Source organism: Peromyscus eremicus, chromosome 15, assembly GCF_949786415.1.
Source record: "Peromyscus eremicus chromosome 15, PerEre_H2_v1, whole genome shotgun sequence".
Taxonomy (NCBI): Eukaryota; Metazoa; Chordata; class Mammalia; order Rodentia; family Cricetidae; genus Peromyscus; species Peromyscus eremicus.
In genome coordinates, this window is record NC_081431.1 from 66,996,716 (window position 1) to 67,017,690 (window position 20,975).

At 42.2% G+C, this 20,975-nt stretch overlaps 1 protein-coding gene across 3 annotated transcripts in view; it reads left to right on the forward strand.

Annotated features, from left to right (window-relative positions):
- The window catches only part of Actr3 (actin related protein 3), a 46,244-nt gene extending 37,101 nt beyond the window's left edge, over nucleotides 1–9,143 (forward strand). For all 3 annotated transcript variants that reach the window (XM_059280324.1, XM_059280325.1, XM_059280326.1), the window contains 4 exons: nucleotides 4,634–4,726; nucleotides 5,014–5,139; nucleotides 6,892–6,975; nucleotides 7,952–9,143. In XM_059280324.1, coding sequence (XP_059136307.1) covers nucleotides 4,634–4,726; nucleotides 5,014–5,139; nucleotides 6,892–6,975; nucleotides 7,952–8,047 — 399 coding nt within the window. In that variant the 3' untranslated portion in view covers nucleotides 8,048–9,143. The remainder of the gene's footprint in view (nucleotides 1–4,633; nucleotides 4,727–5,013; nucleotides 5,140–6,891; nucleotides 6,976–7,951) is intronic.
- The last annotated feature ends 11,832 nt before the right edge of the window (nucleotides 9,144–20,975 follow it).

A 20,975-nucleotide genomic window follows, 5' to 3' on the forward strand; every position in this document is an offset into this window, starting at 1 on the left:
GAGGAATGAAGGAAGTGATTAGTAGTCTGCGAGGTTCATTTAAGGGACTTTGATACCCCTGCGTGCTTTCGTTACTTTTAGGTAGGACAAAAATAGCTCAGGAAGCTGTTTTCTGAAGAATATTCTATTCTTAAGAATAGATTAAGCAGAAGTCTTGATGAGGAAAAAGCATTTGGTGGACTCCTATGGAGAGAACGGGGGTTGACTATGCGACTGTGTGTCCTTGCCTCCTCCTACCTCAATTTCTAAGCTCCCCTCTGTAGTTAATGGGAAAGGGCCATTATTATCAAACCACTTCATTCTTGTTTGGTGTCATTGGTGACTTAAGTATAGGGGAGATGCTGCACGGCCTTGTCTTTGTGTTGTCTCTGTGGTGTTTTCATTTTTGCTTTTAAAAATTCTCTGTACTGGTGGTGTTAGTTTGGGAAGAGAAGATTAGGGAAGTGTATTTGGTTAATTGACCATAATTTCCCAGAATGGAACTTGCTGTGTGTGTGTTGTAGGAAGTGCGTCACTTCCCCAGTGAATTTTGAGGTTCCTTATAGATACTTCTGTGTTCCCCTTTCCCTGTCATTGGAAGTATTCATTCTTTTTTTAAATTCAGACTAGATGAATGTTTGAGTATTTAACCTATCCAAGATTTGAACACTAAGATACAATATATGAAAGATCCAAGAAAATTTATTGTTGGTCTATATTAAAATTTTTATTCATACAATATATTTTGATCATAATTCTTTTCCCTTCCCAAACTTTTCCAGATCCTCTCCCAAGCTCCCTCCCTACCCAACCTTATCCTGGAGCAGGCTCTCTCTCTTAAAAAAAAAAAAAAAAAAAAAAAAAAAGCAGTAAGATAAAAAGTGCACAATAAAACACGAAGTCTGAAGTCAGTTTTCTGTTGACCTCCTGGGTGTGGGCTGCCCTGGATTGTGGTGGAGGCTCTCTGTGGGCAAAAACTGATTCTCCCAGCAGGATCAGTTGTGAGTAGTTTCTTACAAAGGGTGGAAGTGTGTCCAGTTACTCTTCTCAGTGCTGCAGTTTTGTCTAATGTGAGCCTCTGAGAGTCTGGGTTTGTGTGTGTGTCACTCTTGTTGTGTCTGGAGGACACTGTCCTTGGAGTTACTCACACCTCTGGCTCCTACGATCTTTCGGGTCTCTTCCTTCTCCTGTAAATGCCTGAGCCTTGTGGGAGGTCTTTAATACAGACATCCTTTTGAAAGTTTATTTTTAAGCGGCTACATTCACTACAAATATCAGAAAGAACTGGTTTCTTTTAGAAGGAATGCACTTGGCACTTTGAATTTTTTTAAGAAAAAATTGTAAGCCATTTTATACTTTAAATTTTGAATATATTTCTAAGTGTAAGAAATATATGGGATGTTGAATTTATTTGGGATGTTCAGTTCACCTAAATAATCCTCCTTTAATAACCCCTTAGAACATTCTCATCTTTGTGCTGCTGAGAGCTGACCAGGGCACAGTTAGAGCTCGGACTGACTGCCAGAACAAAGCTGAAGGAAGGGCTGAGTATTAGTTTGGGGGAGCCACTGTTCAGTTTAGTATAATGTTGAGGAACTTGTAGTAATTTATTATTAACCTGTTTAATGTTTTGTCTTTATAAAATACTCACTGCTTGCTGCTTTAGTGAATATTAATTTGATTTTATTTTCTTAATTACTTTATTATTTATGTATATGGGTGTTTTGCTTGCATGTATGTCTATGTACCATTTCCTTGCTTGATGCCCACTGAGAACAGAAGAAGGCATTATATCACCTAGAACTGGTGTCTTGGATGGTTGTGAGCCGCCATGTATGTGGGTGCTGGGAATCGAACCCAGGTCCTCTGGAAGAACAGCCTGTGCCCTTAATTGCTGAGCTATCTCTCCAGCTCCAAATATTTTTTAAACTATGTTTATGGATGCATGTTGGTATATTTGAATGCAGATGCCTGCCAGGGCCAAAGGGTTGGATCTTCCTGGAGCTAGTTACAGGCAGTTGTGAGCTACCCAGTACAGGTATTAGGAACTGATCTCAGGTCCTCTGCAAGAGCAGCACACACCCTTAACCACTGGGCCACTATTCTGATTTTCATTTGGAATTCTGTAGTGCAATAGCACCTGAAGTTCTCCAACACATAGCCCAAGTTAAACTTCATTTCTTTCTGTATTAGAATTTCTGTGGTGTATAGTATGGGAACATTTAAAGGTTTTGTAATGTAGTCGGAAGATTTCCTGTGTCCCAGTCTGCTGGTGGTTGGGACAAACCTCTCCCACTCTTTCCCCAAGTAAACACACAGAGGCCTATATTAATTATAACTGCATGGCCATGGTTCAAGCCTTTTGCTAGCTAGCTCTTATATCTTAAATTAGCCCATAACTGTTAACCTATGTATAGCCACATGTTCATGGCTTTACCTGCATCCCATTACATGTTGCTCTTTGGGCGGCTCCCTGGTGTCTCTCCCTGCCTTCTTCCTGTCTCTTTCTTTGAATTTCCTGCCTGCCTCTAAGCTGCCTTGCCATAGGCCAGACAGCTTTATTTATCAACCAATCAGAGCAACACATTCACAGCATACAGAAAGATATTCCCCCATCATTGTAAAGTTTTGCTTTTGTGCATTCCTAATTAAAAACTAAAAACTAGATGTGACTGCATACCTGTAAACCCAACATTCAGTAGGTTAAGGTAGAAAGGAAGATTACTGTAAACTCTAGGCTGGTAAAATCAGAAGTGAGGCAGGTGACTGCTGTGAGGACACAGAGCCAGCTGCAGGTTGACCAGCTGTGTTCTAGCCTTCTGCTTACAGTGTGGCAGATAAGGTGAACAAGACTGTGGAAAGGTTAGCAGTGTATGCACAGGGTGTGGGGTGGGGGTGGGGGGCGCTGTTTTAGGTAAATAGCGAAGAAGACAAAGGACAATGAAGAGACTTTAGTTCTGCCTTAACAGTGGGAGGATGTTGTAGAAATCAATGCAGTAAAAAAGATTTTTCTGTCAAATTGTTGTTATTCTCTGTCTAGATTTGGGGCATTTCAAGGTTGGTGGTTGTTGTTGTTGTTTCTAACTGGAATCAGTGCCAGGTTCTGAGGTTGAAGTATTACCATGGCCATTAAAGGTCAGTGCTTTGAGAACTAAAGGGTCTTCAGAGCGCTTGCAGTCGGAAGCCAAGAAAGATTGTCTGTAATCACAGATGTCATCATGGACAGTAAGATTTAAGATTTCAAGTTCTAATTTGGTTTGTTTCAGTCAGTCTGCCTCTGCCTGTGTGTGAGCTTGTCTTTAAATGACATCTAGAGCCAGCTGAGCTGAGCTTTGTTTCCCATTTTCCTGTAGTGCAGTGTGGGGGTCTACTTCCCAGGTAAAACCCTGGCGTGTGTGTTTGCTTTTGAGTATCACAAGTTAGAAATGGCTTTTTTCTGACTATGATGTATCCTATGAGTACATCACTGACTCTTTGTTCTTCTGTTGATGAAGTTCTTGAGAACATTATAAAGTACTGAAGACTGAACTAGTGTTCCTAAGGGAAGACAGGGGTTAGGTTTCTGTCATCATCCTATCTGTACATAGCCCTGGTCTATGTGTGCTTCTGTTTGAACTAATCGCCATCCATACTGCTGTCTGTCCATGTCTGAAGGATGCTGCCCAACTGGTGCTTTGTTGGTAAGACACACACCCCAGCCTTCTTCCTAGACACATGTGGACTACACGCCAGCACTGTGCCTTTCTAGACAGCAAGATCACCAGCCCTAATAGGAAACAGAAAACAAAAAATGACACTCAATGGCTATGAAAAGAACATGTTTACAGTGGGATGGCTAAACAAGACGAATTATCAGCTGTTGAGCTTCAACCAGGACTGTGCACACTTGAATTGAAAGTGCTGCTGCTCTGTGTAGAAATAAAGGTTACCTGTTGACCTGAGGGCTGCAGGTCAGTGTTCACACAGGCAAGGTTGCAGATGCAGAATCTAATGATAGGGCAGGAGGCATCTATTTCACCCTTACTGGTGGCCTGCTAGTGGTTGTTTTCACCTTTTCATAGACATTTTTACTTTATCTATGTGTGCCTAATGACCTGTGGAGGTCAGAAGAGGACATTGGATCCCCTGGAACTGGAATTAAAGGGGAGTTGAGAGCCATCCTGTGGATTCTGGGAACGGATTCCAGGTCCTCTAGAAAAGCAGTAACTGCTTTAGATTGTTGAGTTGTCTTTCTAGCACACGATTGCACTGTGGTGACTCTGTTTTACATAAAGGACACAGATCAGAGTTCCCTTTGGGGACTTTTGAAGGAGCAGAGCCACCAGTATGTGCTTCTGAATCTGTGTTAGCTATCGCCTGATTGTTTTCCAGGTGGTGGTTTTGATGTGTACGTATTCTCTTAGCAGGGTACAGAAGTTCTTACTGTGGTGCCTGCTGTTCCATAATAGAGGCAGGCTTTACATGCTTTCCTCTGTATAGTGTGTACATTCTTTTAACTGACTGACTATCACCTGACTTCTGTCCTCGCTAGCTTTAGTTTGTTTAAGACCAGGGTCCTTTTACTCTTGAGCTGGGTAATTCAACCTTTTGTTACTGTAATACTTAAATCAACAACAGTCCCATAGCTCATGTGTAAAATTTACTTATCTTTCAGTTTGCTAATCCAGATTTTACTCAGCCTATCTCAGAAGTTGTAGATGAAGTCATTCAGAACTGCCCCATTGATGTCAGGCGTCCTCTCTACAAGGTCAGTGTTGACAGCAAAAATTGGAGTTGGGGGTGGGGGTGGGGTCTGTGGCTGGTATGTAAAGTGAATAGAGAATATCTTAATAATAACAAAAAAAAAAATGAGAGAAAAAAATCTAAGCCACAGCCAGGAAAAAAAAAATGGAGTTTGAAATTTTCTTTTCATAATATTGAATAGCCTATTTTAAAACCTGTATTTTCACAATTGAATTCCTTGTATATTTGTCTTTAGATTGTTTGCCTTTTAAAATAAAGGTCGTAATTGTTTTGTTTTCTTTACCAACACAGAACATTGTCCTCTCTGGTGGTTCAACCATGTTCAGGGACTTTGGACGTCGTTTGCAAAGAGATTTGAAAAGAACTGTAGATGCCAGGCTGAAGTTAAGCGAGGAGCTGAGCGGTGGTAGATTGAAGGTTGGTTTTCTCAACCCTTGGCTGGGAAGATCGAAGGCCGACCTCTTGGTTATGTAGTCAGAGCAGAACATCATCTCACTTAGGAACATTCAGACCAGCCCTGCAGGTGTTCTGCTGGAGCATTGCTCCTGTCCGCACACTCACGGCCTGCAGTCTGTCGTGTGGCCCTTGGATCTGTGGAGCCTGTGGACTAATGGCCTGACTTCACAGCCCAGGCAGACTGCTTATGCAATAGGTTTTTATGCTGATTTTCCTCCTCAGCCGACCAGTTTCCCTGCCCCACACATACCCTCCACTGTAGGGAAGGCTGACTTGTGTTTCACGGGCATAGATTTAAAATCTGTGTAGTAGGCCTGGTGAGATGGCCTGCCAGTACAGAGGCTTGCTGCACAAGCCCAGCGACTTGAGTGTGAGCCCTGGAGCCCATGGAAAGGGAAAAGGAGAGAACCAGTTCCACAGTGTTAGCCTCTGACCTCCTCAGGTGCACCATGGCACACACATGTCGTCCACACACACAAACCCATAATAAACTTTTAAAGAAAAAGTTTAAAATCTGGGTTTGGAGAACCAGTTAAGAAACATACACTCCTTTTTTTAAAAAATAATTTTGACATTTATTTGGGGGGTGCGTGCGTGCGTGTGCGCGCGCGCGTGTGCATTCACACATGTTGAGATAAGAGAATAACTTACATGAGTTGGTTTTATCCTTTTACCATGTGGGTCCTGGGGGCAAACTCAGATTGACAACAAAGGCCTTTCCCACTGAGCAGTCTTGATGGCCCGACGCATTAAGGTCCTCTAGGACTCAGTGGTCGCTCAGTGTTTCCTGGCCACAGTTAAAGAACCCCGGCTGTTTATTTTCTGCACTTCATCTTGGTTTGGGTTTGTTTGGTCTCCCAACCAGGTGGGTGCAGTCACATCACAGAAGCGATATCATGTCACTTTTACTGCATTTTATCAGCAGATGCATGATTCGAACTGTCCCACCTACCAACCTTGAACACTTGGCCAGGTTTCTCTGTGTGGCTGTTAACTTTGCCTCTACATGTACAGACTTAGAGGGGCCTTCCAGGCTGTGTAGCTATCCTGTTTTTCATCAGACTTTGAACCAACAGTATCAGCTCCATTGTTGTTTTCTCGAAATAGTTGTGGCTGAGGTCGTTGCCAAAAGTATAGCTAGTAATTTTTTTTGTTTGCCCTGGTGTTGCCCTGTGCATGTCTCCTTTTATGTATTTGAGTGTATGTTTAGTATTTAATTATACATGTTGATGGGGTACAGTGTGATAATTCAGTATATGTATGCACACTGTGAGATCAGAGCAAGATAATTGCTCACCTATGTTCATAGCAGCTTTATTCATAATAGCCAGAAACTGGAAACAACTTCCATATCCCTCAACCGAAGAATGGAGAAAGAAAATATGGTACATTTACACAGTGGAGTATTATTCAGCTGTTAAAAACAAAGTGTGTAGCTTATCATTTGTGTCTGGAGCCTCTCAACTCTTGTCTTGTAGAGCTGTATAAAGTAGAGAAGCTTCTGGAAATAACTGTACTGTGATGTGTGGTCTTCTCCATCCTGCTGTCCATCCTGCTTCTTCCTCAGTTTCCACTTCCACTCTGTAGATAACCTCAGTTAATTCATGTCACTGGACTTTATAATTATTATTTTTGTGTATGTATATTTAAGCATAAATGATACAATGTTGCTTTAATTTACCATTGAAATGACATTACTGTGTCACTTTTCAGCCCAAGCCTATTGATGTACAAGTTATTACACATCACATGCAACGGTATGCAGTCTGGTTTGGAGGGTCAATGCTGGCTTCCACGGTGCGTAAATTGACTCATAAATGTTCATGTTTTAGATAGAAGAATAAGGACTTAAAAACTTTTGTATGTATGCACATAGTATTTATAAAATTGGAAGTCATTTAATTTTAATATTCTTTGTATCTTTTGCCTACTAGACATTATTTACTTCAGAGTGAGCTTATTTTACTGCGTTTTAGCATTTATCATTGGGGAAATTGTTTTAAATGTGTAGAAATATACTCACCAGAATGTTATTAGTATTTCTGTTTAAACATCTAAAAATGTCAAGGTAAACATTAGCCTTCATAGCATAGGAAATATAATGCTTGCAACTGAATAAAGAGAATTAATCTAGAATCCTTTCTCCAGACCAAAACAACTTTAAAGCTACCTTAGAACATGTTCTAATATCATTAATCTAGTACATATTGGTGCTGTTATGTTAGGTCATGGACTATTAAAATGAAGGTGTTTTTATATAAATTACTAGATTTACAACAGTGGACATAAAAACCATTTAAAATAAATAAGAATTGTTTTCTTTCTCAACTTTAGTTATCTTGTTACGCTGTGTTTCTGAGGTGCATGTGTAACGTGCCCTTTAGAATGCAGTAATGCAGCAGGTGGACAAGGAGGGCGACCTCGGAGGTGCTTATAGTGTGACATGGTTCCTGGTTCCTTAGGCTCATGCTGTCCTTTAGAATCTGGGCACCAAGTGGGAAAGCCCTGTCAGAACAGACTGCACGTCAGAACCCAGCAGAGACAGGTGTCGGGGTGGAGTATGGGGTGTGAGTTACTGCCCTGTATTTCTGACAGATTTATGTATCATAGATTTTAGTCATGATTTCTAGAGTTATAAGCTTTGTCCAAAAGCCGTGAATAAACTGATAAATGTTATACGTTAACACCTGTTTTAAAGCATCTTTTACAGACCATTGGAAGATAGGAGTATTTGACCTTTTAAAAAATGCATCTTGTTTTGTTTTGTTTACAGCCTGAGTTCTACCAAGTATGCCACACCAAAAAGGATTATGAAGAAATTGGACCTAGCATTTGTCGTCACAATCCAGTGTTTGGAGTTATGTCCTAAAGTTGACTTCTTGTTTATTGGGGTTAGGGAGATGGAAACGAGATAATCTTTCTGATGACCAGTTTTTGTCTGAATGGATGGTTCTGAGGTTTTTAACCAAACATGATCATACAGGAATATTTAATGAGTGTGTCAACATGCAGATGTAGAAGAGAGCCAAGATGATTGTTTTCCTTTAGGTTGAATATTTGAATCTTACGTGTATTAAAAAAGAAATGGGTTTTAGTTCTTTCTGTGCCCTGATATTTTGTATATTATTGACTTACCCAATGTGCTGGGCTCTGTGGGTGTGTAGAGAGCTCTGTAATGCCTGATTGGGCACTGCTGAGTGGGCAGTGCAGGAGCTTGTTTATATTTCATACTTTTTTATACTTTGAGGAAAAAAAGTCAAAGAAAAACTATAGTATTGGAGGGAAAAAAATGTGACCAAGGAAAAGATGAATTCAACAAGCAGCCTCATGGGACTTGGCCGCACACTCTGGGTTCCAGTTATCTCGAGCTGCTCCACCCCTCCCTAGCCCACCAACGGTTCTCTCTGCAAACGCTTTGGATCTAAGAAGCTAGTCTCCTGGGTTAGCCGATGTCTGCCCTGCTTTCCGGTTACTCACATTCTGTTTCTTGCTTTAAAAGAAAAGACAAGACTGTTGGACCAGTATTGCAATTCTGTAGAGTCCTTTCTTATTAAAACAATAATGTGATTACCAAAATTGACATATTTAAGGCCTAATGCCGTTCTAATAAAGGCAAAATTTCTTTTTACTACTTGTTTCGGGCTCTTTGACCTCTTTATAAGTTAACTAATATGTCTATTTTCTTCAAATTCTGCAGTAGCTCTTTAAAAAGCACAGCGGTTGAATAGCAAGCTGACTTTTTTATGTGCTCTGTACAAATAATTGTGAACTTTTAATATGTTGAGTGCTTTCATTTTGATAACTGGATCTCCATTTGATATTTTCATTTGTATAACTCATTTGCAGTCTGAATTTTTTTTAGTGCCAGTCCCTGACATATCATGAAAAGTTCGTTTTCTTTGCATCTTAAAATATCTGGATCATGAAGAAAAGTGATGACAATAAATTAAAATTGAATTACCCTTTCTGATGGTTTTTCTTCATGCAGTGTAGGATTTCTGTTTCTGGAGAACAGTGGGATTTGTTTAAGTCTCTAGTGTGTGTGTGGTAGAATGGAAGATTTTACCAGTTATTTATAGAATAGCAAATGGTATGGATTGTAATCTTGAGGCACTTGAAACAGCAGTGTCAGGAACCACACCATAATACACAGAACACATAGAATTAGGAATGGATCTATGTAAAAATTACAAACCCTTAAGTGCTTTTGTGGTCTTTTGCAATAAAACTATAGAGACAGACTTGGGGGCTGAACATTAATTTTTATGTAGAGTGTATCTGAATATTTAGAATTTCATTATTCATCTGAGAATGACTGAGAAGTTGCATAGTGAGTTTCATGAGCATGAAAACAAATGTGAGAGCGAGTTGCTTCCTCAACCTTGCCCTCTGGTGTTATCATTTGCCCATAGCAGTTACTGTCTCATCTTCTGGCCCAACAATCAGTACTTGACATAAAGGCTGGGGGGGGGGTGCCTCAGGACTTAGGAGCACTTGTACCCTTGCAGAAGACCCTGCTTTCAGTAGACAACTGCCTGTAACTCCAGTTCAGGAGATCTGGTGCCCTCTTTTGGGTTTTGTGGGTAACAGGCACAACGTAGACAGTGGTACACATACACACTCGTGTAAAATAACTGAAACTTAAAAATTGCAGGTACTGTCTTTGGGGGGTGGTAATCTAGAAAGACATATTTACAAAATCATGTCTTTAACTTTTTATGGGAAAACTAGTTGGAAACTTTAGGCATACACTTGCTGGAAGACCTGTGCTGTGCTATGTGTTTCCTAAGCATTTCGGTATGTGTCCGCAGGAATAAGCTCTTCCATGTGAGTCCCTGCACCTGTATGCATCCAGCAATGCTAGGATGCTGAGGTGTTCTCTGATCACTTTCCACCTATGCCTTTTGAGTGGGGTTTCTCCCTCAACCTGGGGCCATGTTTTCTCTTCAATAGTCCACCCTTTGACATGGGTGCGTTTACTCACTACTGTCTCACCAGCTCCCAGAGATGTATTTTGACTCCCTGCTGTGGTCCAGGCTTTGTGCATAAAGACTGGGAAGCATTCTGTCCTGAGCTTAGAGGTAATAGTAGAACAACCATGTTCAAAACAGCCATGTTCAGATGTTGCTATCTCTATCACTTTTGAACCTATTTTTAAAGGGGAGGGGGTTATATCTGTTTTTAGAATAAGTCACATATTTGGTACTTCATATATCTACTTAAAATGTCTTAACATTCATCCTTAACAAGATGGTCATTGAAAAGAGATCAGCCCTTGTCTGCATTCTGTTTCCTGTTACAGTCAGAGAATACCCTGACAGAAACAGTTAAAGGAAGGAAGGAAGGGCGTATTTAGCTCCCAGTTCCATGGCACAGCTGCAGGGACATCAAGGTGGCAGAGACCTGAAGAAGATGGTCACAGCCTGTTTGCAGGAGAGTCGGCATGCGTGCTGGCTCCCCCCAGAAACTGTATCACGGCATTCTGAATTGCATCATGGTGAACACTGGACCATCACAGCCATTTGGTTACATTTGGTCTGAACAGCAGTTTTGTACTTATTTCTAATAAAATTGAAATGAATTCCTCAGGGCACTGGGAGCATGAATAAATGGATTTAAATTTTTGAGACAGGGTTTCTCTGTGTAACGGCCTTGGCTGTCCTGGAACTCAATTTGTAGATCAGTCTGGTAGAGATCTCCCTGCCCTGGCCTCCCAAGTGCTGGGATTCAAGGATGTGCCACCACTGCCTGGTATAAATATTTTTTTTTCCTAACTGAAAAGGGAATTAATCTTTTCTTTTCTTTCCTTGTTTTTGTTTTGTTTTGTTTTGGTTTTTTTTTTTTTTTTTTTTTTTTTTTTTTGGTTTTTCCAGACAGGGTTTCTCTGTAGTTTTGGTTCCTGTCCTGGATTTCACTCTGTAGACCAGGCTAGCCTAGAACTCACAGAGATCCGCCTGACTCTGCCTCCCGAGTGCTGGGATTAAAGGTGTGCGCCACCACTGATCAGCTAGGAAATTACTTCTTAAGCCCCATTGCTTTTTCATTCAACCATTACAATGTTAATCTTTGTGTATATAATGTATACATGTGTGCATGTTTGTGTGTGTATGTGTTTAATGTGTCTGAGTCTGGGAGTGCCTGTGCAAGGGTGTGTGTGTGTGTGTGTGTGTGTGTGTGTGTGTGTGTGTTGGCGCATGTGTGAGGTCATAGAACAATCTCAAGTGTTAGTCCTCACCTTTCACCTTGTTTGAGGCTGTGTTTATGATTTGCCACTCCAGGCTAGCCCAAGAGCTTCCAGGGACTCTCATGTGTCCATCTCCAAACAGTGCTAAGAAAACTGATATGTACCACATCTGGCTTTGTGTGAGTTCTAGGGGTTCAGACTTGCCCTGTGTTTGATGGCAAGCACCTTTACCCACTGCCGTCTACCTAGCTTCGAGTCTGATATTTACATCAAGGCAGCTACTTGTCTTAACTTATTTCGCAAAGAAAGTACTTTTTCCACGGCGTGTGTCAGGAGGTAGGAGTGGCAGCCTGTAGCTTCTGAGCCTAGTCCTCCCATCTTCCAGCTGTTGAACTTAGTCCTCCCACCTGCCAGCTGCTGACCTTAGTCCTCCCATCTTCCAGCTGTTGAACCAGCTGCTGCTGTTCCCTGTGCTGCAAACCAAAAGCAAGTGGTATCCCAGTTACCAGAACAATACCTCTTTTCTTGCCTAAAGGATGCATTTTCAATCATTTCAGAGAGAACGGAAGCATTCCTTCGGCTGTTGTCATAGACACTGAGATTTATTGGTAATGACCTAGGAATGTCTTAGGTGGCAATCTTTGAGATGCCGGGACACATGGTAGTGAACAAAGTAATGTGTTTTTTTCTTCTGAGACTTAAGTTTGTTAGGAATTATGTATGCGTATTTATTTGTGTGTGTGTGCCCATGAAAACCAGAAGAGGGTGTTCGAGTCCCTGAGGCTGGTGTTGAAGGTGGTTGTAAGTTGAATGATGTGGTGCTGGGAACAAAACTGGTCGTCTGCAAGAGCTGTATGTTTGAACTGCCGAGCCGTCTCTCCTGCCCAAGTATCTTTTCTATTTAGGTCCATCGAGGTGGCTCAGCTGGTAAAGGCTCTTGTTGTCAAGCCTAGTGACCTAAATTCAAAACCAGTGCCTGTCAGTGGTCCTCTGGCCTCATGTACACTGTGGTACACACATGCTCAAACACATGAAATTTTCAAAAGAAGGTTTTTCTCTAAATCTTACTAACTATTGTATACTATGCTCACCGAATCTTACCCTACCCAGATTTATGAAGTACACTTTCCCGTGTTGTGTCTGAGTTCTGTGAGTAGCTGTCTTTTGGGGTTTATACCCCCCTAGACCAACACAAACAACCCCTTGCAGTACGTTAGCATTAAAACATTTTGTTTGTTCTGACACACAAAGAGCCTTTGCTTGAGGGGCATCGTGGGGTTGAACGCAACTTTTCCTCCCAATGGTTTCTTTATGTTTTCTATAATGACTGATTGTTAAATGCTGACATATTAGAGCCGAAATGTTTGAATACACATTTAAGCAGTAAAAAGTACTGAGTAGGAAACAAGGATTTGTCTTGAAGCAGTTAACATATGCTTAGGATAGGATAAAACAGAAAAAAAACCCTGATTATCCCCATCCACAAAAAGACAAAATCAGAGAGATGCTGGATTGAAAGTGTTCTCTTCCATAGAAGGGATTTACAGAGAAAGCCATGTGCATGCATAGCTGTTTCCTTTGAAAATCACCCTTGTTTGGGCCAAAGAGAAGGCTAGGTAGCTAAGGGCTTGTGTGAGGCCTGATGATCTTAGTTTGATCATTTCCACATTAACAACAAACTGCACGTGGGAGTGTGCACCTGCCTTAGCTCAGCTCCCCACATCTAGACGGGAGCAGGGGAGCTCAGAGTTCACCCACCATGGGGAGATGGTAAGGCTGCAGCTGCAAGAGAGCCTGCCTCCACATGGCAGAAGGGGAGACCTGCACCCCAAAGATGCCCACACACAGTGTATGTGTGCCTGTGCTAACAGGCCCAAGTGCACCACACACAATACATGAATTTAAAAAAGTGAATTAGAAGGAAATTTACCTCTGTATAAAGAGTAGCTGCCAAGTGGACTCCTAATGAAAGCCCGCTGCATGGTGATTCTGCTGGGGAAGTGCCCTCCCTGCCTTCTCTCTGGTGTAGGGGGCACTTCTCTGCAGCTGTCTAACCCTGGGTTTCCTGGGCATGGTGTACTTGCTTTGATACCCTTGGAACACTGCTGCTGCTTCCTGTAATTGGACTCATCCTCTCACCCCCACGAGAAGAGCAGTGGATGCTCTTAACTGCTGAGTGATCTCCCCACACCCTTAACTAAGCCTTTAGAAATACTTCATGGAGTCATTTGCATCATTAACACTATTTTTATATCTGATATTGCACATGTGAGATCAGGAAATGATTTTTTTCCTATTTGGTAATTCTGAATTTAGCATTTAATGTACTTGTATGTATATTTGTAGCATAGCATATATATATATGTTTATAAATAAATAAATAAAAATATATATTTGCTTTCCCTGTCCTGTAACCTATTTTCCACCTTCAGTGGTTTTGTGTGTAGACACTTTTCTCCTGCAAAGGAATATCTGTTACTTAACTTGTGTCTTATAGTCTTGGCCAGCATTTGGCATAGAGCAGACAGAGGGTCAATAAATACTTCCCACATTGACCCTAAGAAGTATTTGTTTTAGTTATTTCCTTTGCACTTTCTCTGAGCTTGGAAGGTAACAGATGGTGTGCGGTACCCTTTCCATTACAATCCCACCTCTGCCTGATAAAGCACACATTACCCTGAGGCAATGAGGCCCTGTGCGATCCAAGCTCTTTACAGCTCCACTGTCTGCAGTCACCTAAATGTCAATGGATAGACGTGTTCGTCATGATAGATGCTAAATGCTTATGAGCCTCCATGAGGAGCATCCTCAGAGATAATTACAGGTGGTTGTAAACCATCAGATTACACCCCAAGGAAGCAGAGTGTCATCTGCAGTTGAAAATGTACAGAAGTGAATAAGCCGTTATTCATCTTAACTTGATTTGTTTGTCAAACTTTTGCATGTTTACATTTGTTCGTCAACTACTTTGGATTTCACGACGAAACAGGCCATTCATTATCAATTAACAGTGCTGCAGGGGATGACGCAGTAGGTAAGGTGCTTGGCGTGCAAGCATGAAGACCCGAGTGTGACCCTTAGCATACAGGTTAAAGCTGGCCACTGCGACGCATGCCTGTCTTTCCAACTTGGAAAGACAGAGGCAGGAGGATCCAGAGGTTTGCTGGTTAGTCAGTGCAGCCAGCGAACACCAGATTCAATGGGAGACCTTCTTTAAAAAAATTAATGTGAAAAAAAAAAAAGATCAGGCGGTGGTGGCTCACAACTTTAATTCCAGTATGGTCTACAGAGTGATTTCTAGGTCAGCCAGGGCCACACAGAGAAACCCTGTCTTGAAAAAACAAAAACAAAAACAAAATTAATGTACGGCTGGCAAGATGTCTGAGCAGGAAAAGGCCCTTGTTGAGCAAGCTTGATGACTTGAATTCAATCTTTAAATCACAAAAAGAGGGAAGAAGATAATTGACTCTGCAGGTTGCCCTCTGGCCCCCACATGTACATTGTGACGTACATGCCCCTGTCCCACCAGGCATTGTGGCAAGGGCCTTTATTCCTGAGCTACCTGCTAAGCCTGGAAGAAATATTTAAAATGTTCCTGCTGCACGGCACCATGGTTGCAGAGACAGGTGGAGCAGGGCAGGCTCTGCAGATGAACCAGGAATTAGGCTTGCGGCTTGAAGCTGAGATCCTTCATCAGCACCCTGGAGAGAAGAGCCAGAAACGGCTACCCACTGCTGCCTGGGTGAGAGGCTGCACAGAGTTAGTCACAGCACAAAATTAGTGGGGAAAAAGCAAACAGAAAGAGCACAAGTCCAGCAGCCACGGAAAGGCTGCCTAAGGGCAAAGGTGAACATGAGCAGGTAGGCCGTCCACAACCCCCTAGAGCCTGGGGCACAGGGATTGACACCCAAAAAAATCCAATGCACAAAACACAAGAGTCAGGTGGTAACTGGTAGGCAGGCGGTGACTGATTGGGGGATTCCGTCAGAAAGTGCATCCCAGGGCCAATGAGATGGCTCAGCCTGTAAAGGAACTTGCCACTAAGGCTGGCAAGTCCAATCCCTGGGACCCACAGGGTGGAAGGCACATACTGACTCCTGCAAGTTGTCCTCTGACCTCCACAGATGCACCCCTCCCCAAGTAAACAAAATAAATGTAATAATGATGATAATAATTATCAATAAATAATCACTAATTTATAATTAATTATATAAATATATGATCATCAATAAACATTATTAAAAAGTAGAGTCCCACACCAAAATCCCCTTCAACAGGAGGAACACACCTACTTGTTTGAATTACTAAGACTGGCAGTCTACCCTAACCTGCAGAGATACCTAAAAAAGACCCCTAGGGGAGATGGGAAAAACACTCCAACCAAACTAGGAATAAATACTGATAAGATTGTACCTTTTTAAAAGTTTTGTGCATAGTGTATATGTGCATGTGTATGTGTCTTCACCATGTATTCATTTTTAAAGACAAGGTCTCACTATGCAGCTGTGGCTGGTGTGGTAATTGGAATGTAATTGGCCCCTATAAGCTCATAGGGAGTGGCACTATTAGGAGGTATGGCTTTGTTGGAGTAGGTATGGCCTTGTTGGAGGAAGTGTGTCACTGTGGGGATGGACTTGGATGTCTCATATATGCTTAAGCCACACCCAGGGGTTCAGTTCACTTCCTGTTGCCTTTGGATCAAGATGTAGACTTCTCAGCTCCTTCTCAGTCACCATGTCTGCGTGCATGCTGCCATACTCTCAGCTGCCATGTTCCCTGCCATGATAATGGACTGAACCTCTGAAACTCTAAGTCACCACCTCAATTAAGTGTTTTCCTTTAGAAGAGTTGCCGTGGTCGTGGTGTCTCTTCACAGCAATAGAAACCCTAAGACTGCTAGCCTAGAACTTACATTGACCAGGCTGGCCTCCAGCCCATAGAGATCTCTCTGCCTCTGTCTCCTGAGTGCTGGGATTAAAATATTGCACCCCCATGCCCAGCAAAGTGTGCCCCAGGCTAGCCTCATACTCATGATCCTCCTGCCTCCACGGCTCTTCAGGATGTCCTACCTGCCACACCACAACTGGCTCCACCATAATTTTTGAGGCAGAGTCTCTCGTTGAACCAGGGCTCACTACTTTGGCTAGAACGGTTGGCCAACCAAGCCCCCATTGCCTTCTCTGATCCCACATCCACTGTTGGTGTTACAGGTCTATGCTGCCACATCCAATGTTTTATGTGGGTTCTGGAGATCTGTACTCATGTTTTCTTAGTACGTACTCTACCCAGTGAGCTATCTCTAAAGCCAGACAGTATCTTATATTCACTTTATTTCTTAGATCTACTCTCCCATTTTTAAATTAAACATTTGGAACTAGGGATGTAGCTCAGTGGTCAGAGTGCCAGCCTAGCATCCATTAATCCCTGGAATTGATTCTCAGCGTTGCACAAACTGGCAGGGTGGTGCAGGCTTTTGTGGACTATCTTTTTTTCTCTGCTCCTACACTATAATACTTTTTCTATTGTTTCTCACACCTCTCACATCTCTCACATACTTTTTTCTCTCATCATTTACTACTTAATTATTAATTCCTTTAGCTTAAAACCCCCATAAACCTCATTTTAAATATATATTTAAAATTTTTATTTATGTGTGTATGTGTTCATCTGTGCGTGAGCATGTGCCTGTAGGTAAATGTGCCCATGGAGGCCAGAAGAAATTGTCAGATCCTCTAGAGCTAGAGTTACATGCAGTTGTGAACTGCCTGACATGGATGGGTGCTGGGAACCTGGGTCCTCTGGAAGAACAAAGGGGATGGTCCACTGAGTCATCCCCTTAGCTCCGAAGTTCACTGTTCACAGCCAGCCTCTGAGCCTTACTGAAGACGCAAGTACCCGGCTGTCCTCTACTGAGAGGTAATGGCAGAATTGTTATTGTGTTCCTGTTCCTGCAGTCAGCTTTCTCCTCTTCCTAAATGGTAGTGGGGAATGTGACCTCAAATGAAGACAACTCCCCAAGAGAACTAATGTAAAATAAGACTAAGCTGGAGGAAAACTCCAGACCTAAGAGGCGTTACGAACCCATGCAGACATGGCCAGAGGAGAGGCTCTCCAGGACCCAGCATGATTGAGATTGCTAAATACAAAGTGAAGATTTTAGTAAGGGGAAACACCAGTTCACCTGTAAAGATAAATTCATCACGGGCCAGTGACATAGCGCAGCAAGTTAAGGCAATGACCACTGAAGCCTAAGGAGAAACCAACTCCTGATAGGTGTTCTGTGATCTCCACATTTGTGGAATAGTACATGTACACACACACACACACACACACACACACACACACACACCCCACGCCACAAGAGCATTCATGCACAAATAAAAAAAATTAAAAACCATATCTATTTTGATCAGCTATTCTGCATCAGATTTTTTATTCAGAACCCTAAAAGCCAAGAAAGTGTGGAATGATATATTTCAAGCCTGCAAGTAAATAATCCCACTAAAGAAAAAGCTGCTATGTGATCCAGCTATGTGACTCCTGATGATACACCCAAAGGAGTCTAAGTCAGCATCTACACAGACACCAACGTATCCAAGTTTAACTCAGCACTAGTCACAGTAGCCAAGTCGTAGAACTGGCTTCAATGTCCATCAACAGATGAGTGGATAAAGAAAATGTGGAGTATGTACACAATGGAGTCGTATTCACGCATAAAAAAGAACAGAGTTACTTCTATGTGGGAAAATGGATGGAACTGGAGATTAACATAAAAGCCAGACTTAGAAAGACAAATGTATGTTCTCTCTCTCTCTCTCTCTCTCTCTCTCTACACACACACACACACACACACACACACACACACACACACATACACACACACTAAATTGTAGCTTTTTAAAAATTAAAGTATCTCCTTCAGGGACAGGAGGTAGAACTTTGAAATAGTCTCTAAAGACCCATTTCTCTACTGCTCCAGGCCAGACGGTGGAGATGGAAGCAGAATAGAGAGAGAGAAAAAACTGTGAGGTTCCGGAAGGAAACGTGCCCCTTATCCTGCAGTCTGGTTGAAACCTTTTGTGAGCTGAGAAGCAAGAACTCCAGTTCAGCCAATAACATTTGCTGTGGAGGCTGCAGACGTAGAGACAATATTCCTTTATACATAGGTGGTTTGATGCTGACATAGCAATGATCTAGGCTAGAGGCTTGGATGCATGTGGCTTGGGTGGGGCCTCATTCTTTCCACAGACGTTTCCTGCTCATCTCAAGTGGGACAACCATCTTGGTTAACTGTGTTGACTTGCCCTCCTAGCTTCCTGTATCCATGTGATCTAGAGTTTATATCAATCATAATCCTGTCAGATGCCCTCAGCACTATTGGTGATCTCATTTAGGTTTCTTAGCAATGCCTTGAAGGTAGTTACCTTACTTCACCCTTTTTTTTTTTCTGAGACAGTCTCATGTAGCTCAGGCTGACATCAAACTTACTATGCAGGCAAGGATCACCTCCGACTTCTGATCTTCCTGTGTACCTCTCAGGTGGTGAGATTACTCAATTATGTAGTGCTGGTAGTGGGACCTACAGCTTCATTCATGCTGGACAAACAAGCACTCTATCACCTGAGCTGTGTTTCCACCCAAATCCTGCACACAGCTATTGGAAAGACAACAAAGCCTGACACTCTCTTAGAGAAGCCTACATCATGCTCTCCTGTTGATATGATTGATTGATAAATAAAATGCTGATTGGCCAGTAGCCAGGCAGGAAGGATAGTGTAGGCGGGACAAGGAGAGAGGAGAATGCTGGGAAGTGGAAAGCTGAGGCAGGGACATGCTGCCAGCTGCCACCATGAGGAGCAGGATGTAAAGTACAGGTAAGCCACGAGCCACGTGGCAAGATATAGATTAATAGAAATGGGTTAATTTAAGATATAAGAACTAGATAGCAAGAAGCCTGAGCCATTAGGCCAAACAGTTTAAATAATATAAGTGTCTCTGTGTGTTTAGTTGACTGTGGGACTGGAGGGTGAGAGAGTTTTGTCCTGACCGTAGGCCAGGCAGGACCAGGAGATAACCTCAGCTACACTCTCCAGTGTATCTTTTCTTCCCAAGTGCTTTCTTTCTCTTAACACTTGTGTTTAAAATCTATAATACCCCCACCTCTGTTTTATGATGCCTTATTGTGGAATATTAGATTATGATGTGTTACAGTCAGTTATGTTGTGGAATACTTGTTTAATGATGCAAAGATGTGTTGTGTTATTTTATGTTGCATTTGTTTAACTCTGTGAAGCTGTGTTACTGTGCCTGTCTAAAACACCTGATGGTCTAATAAAGAGCTGAATAGTCAAGTGAGGCAGGAGAGAGAAATAGGTGGGGCTGCCAGGCAGAGAGAATGAATAGGAGGAGAAATCTAGGTCCAAGAGAAGAGAGCAAGGAGCAAAAAAAAGGAAGTGAGGAGGATGCCAGGGGCCAGCCACCTAGCCACACAGCCAACTACGGAGTAAGAAGGAAAGAAAGATATATAGAATAAGAAAAGGTAAAAAGACCAGAGGCAAGATGTAGCTAAAGAGAAACGGGATAATTTAAGTTAGAAAAGCTGGCTAGATACAAGCCAAGCTAAGACTGGGTATTTATAAGTAAGAATAAGTCTCAGTGTATTTATTTGGGAGCTGGGTAGCAGACCCCCAGAGAGAAAAACAAAACAAACAAACAAAAAAAACCAAAATGAACAACTACATTGTTTAGTTCTGAGCCAAGGACTCAAAGGAGGCTGGAGAGATGGTTCAGAGTATGTACTGCTCTATGACTCTTGCGGAGGTTCCTAGTTTGATTCCCAGCAATTAATCAGATGGCTCAGAACTTTCATGCAACTCCACCTCTACCAACTTTCTGGTGCACAGAACCACACACAGACCCACCCAACCCCACACATAATTAAAAATAAGGAAGTATTCTAAGAAAATAAAAAGCCAAGGATGTAACACAAATTGTTAAATGGTCTTATTAATAAAAAAAATCCATAGCCAGATATTGGGGTAAAAGCTGAAAGATCAGAGAAACAGACAAGCTAGCCATGTTCTTACCTCTACAAAATCATCAGCCTCAAGAGAGAGACTTCCTGTTTCCTTATATATCTTTCTGTGCCCTGCCATCTTACTTCCTTCCTACTGCTGGGATTAAAGGTGGGTGCTACCACTGCCTGACCTCTATGTTTAATATAGTGGCTGGCTCTGTCCTCTGATCTCCAGGCAAGCTTTATTTGGGTACACAATATATCACCACACAAGGATCCTGTCTTATGTGAGTCAAGGTCCCTAAATGGTTAAGGGAGGGAGAGCCAGATGTTCAGCAGTAACCTGCTTACTGTGGGCACTTTCTGTTCTTACCGTGGGTTATTTCCTGTTTAAATGATAAAACGCTATGACCAAAGCAACTTATAGGAGAGAAAGGTTATTTGTGATTACTGTTCTGGAGGGTTAGATTCCGTGATGGAGGGGTGAAGGCGTGGTGGCAGGAGCAGGGATCCGAGGGCTTACATTCTGAACCACAAAGCACGGAACAGAGAGGGTGACCTATGAATGGCCCTCAAAGCTCACCCTCAGTAACATAC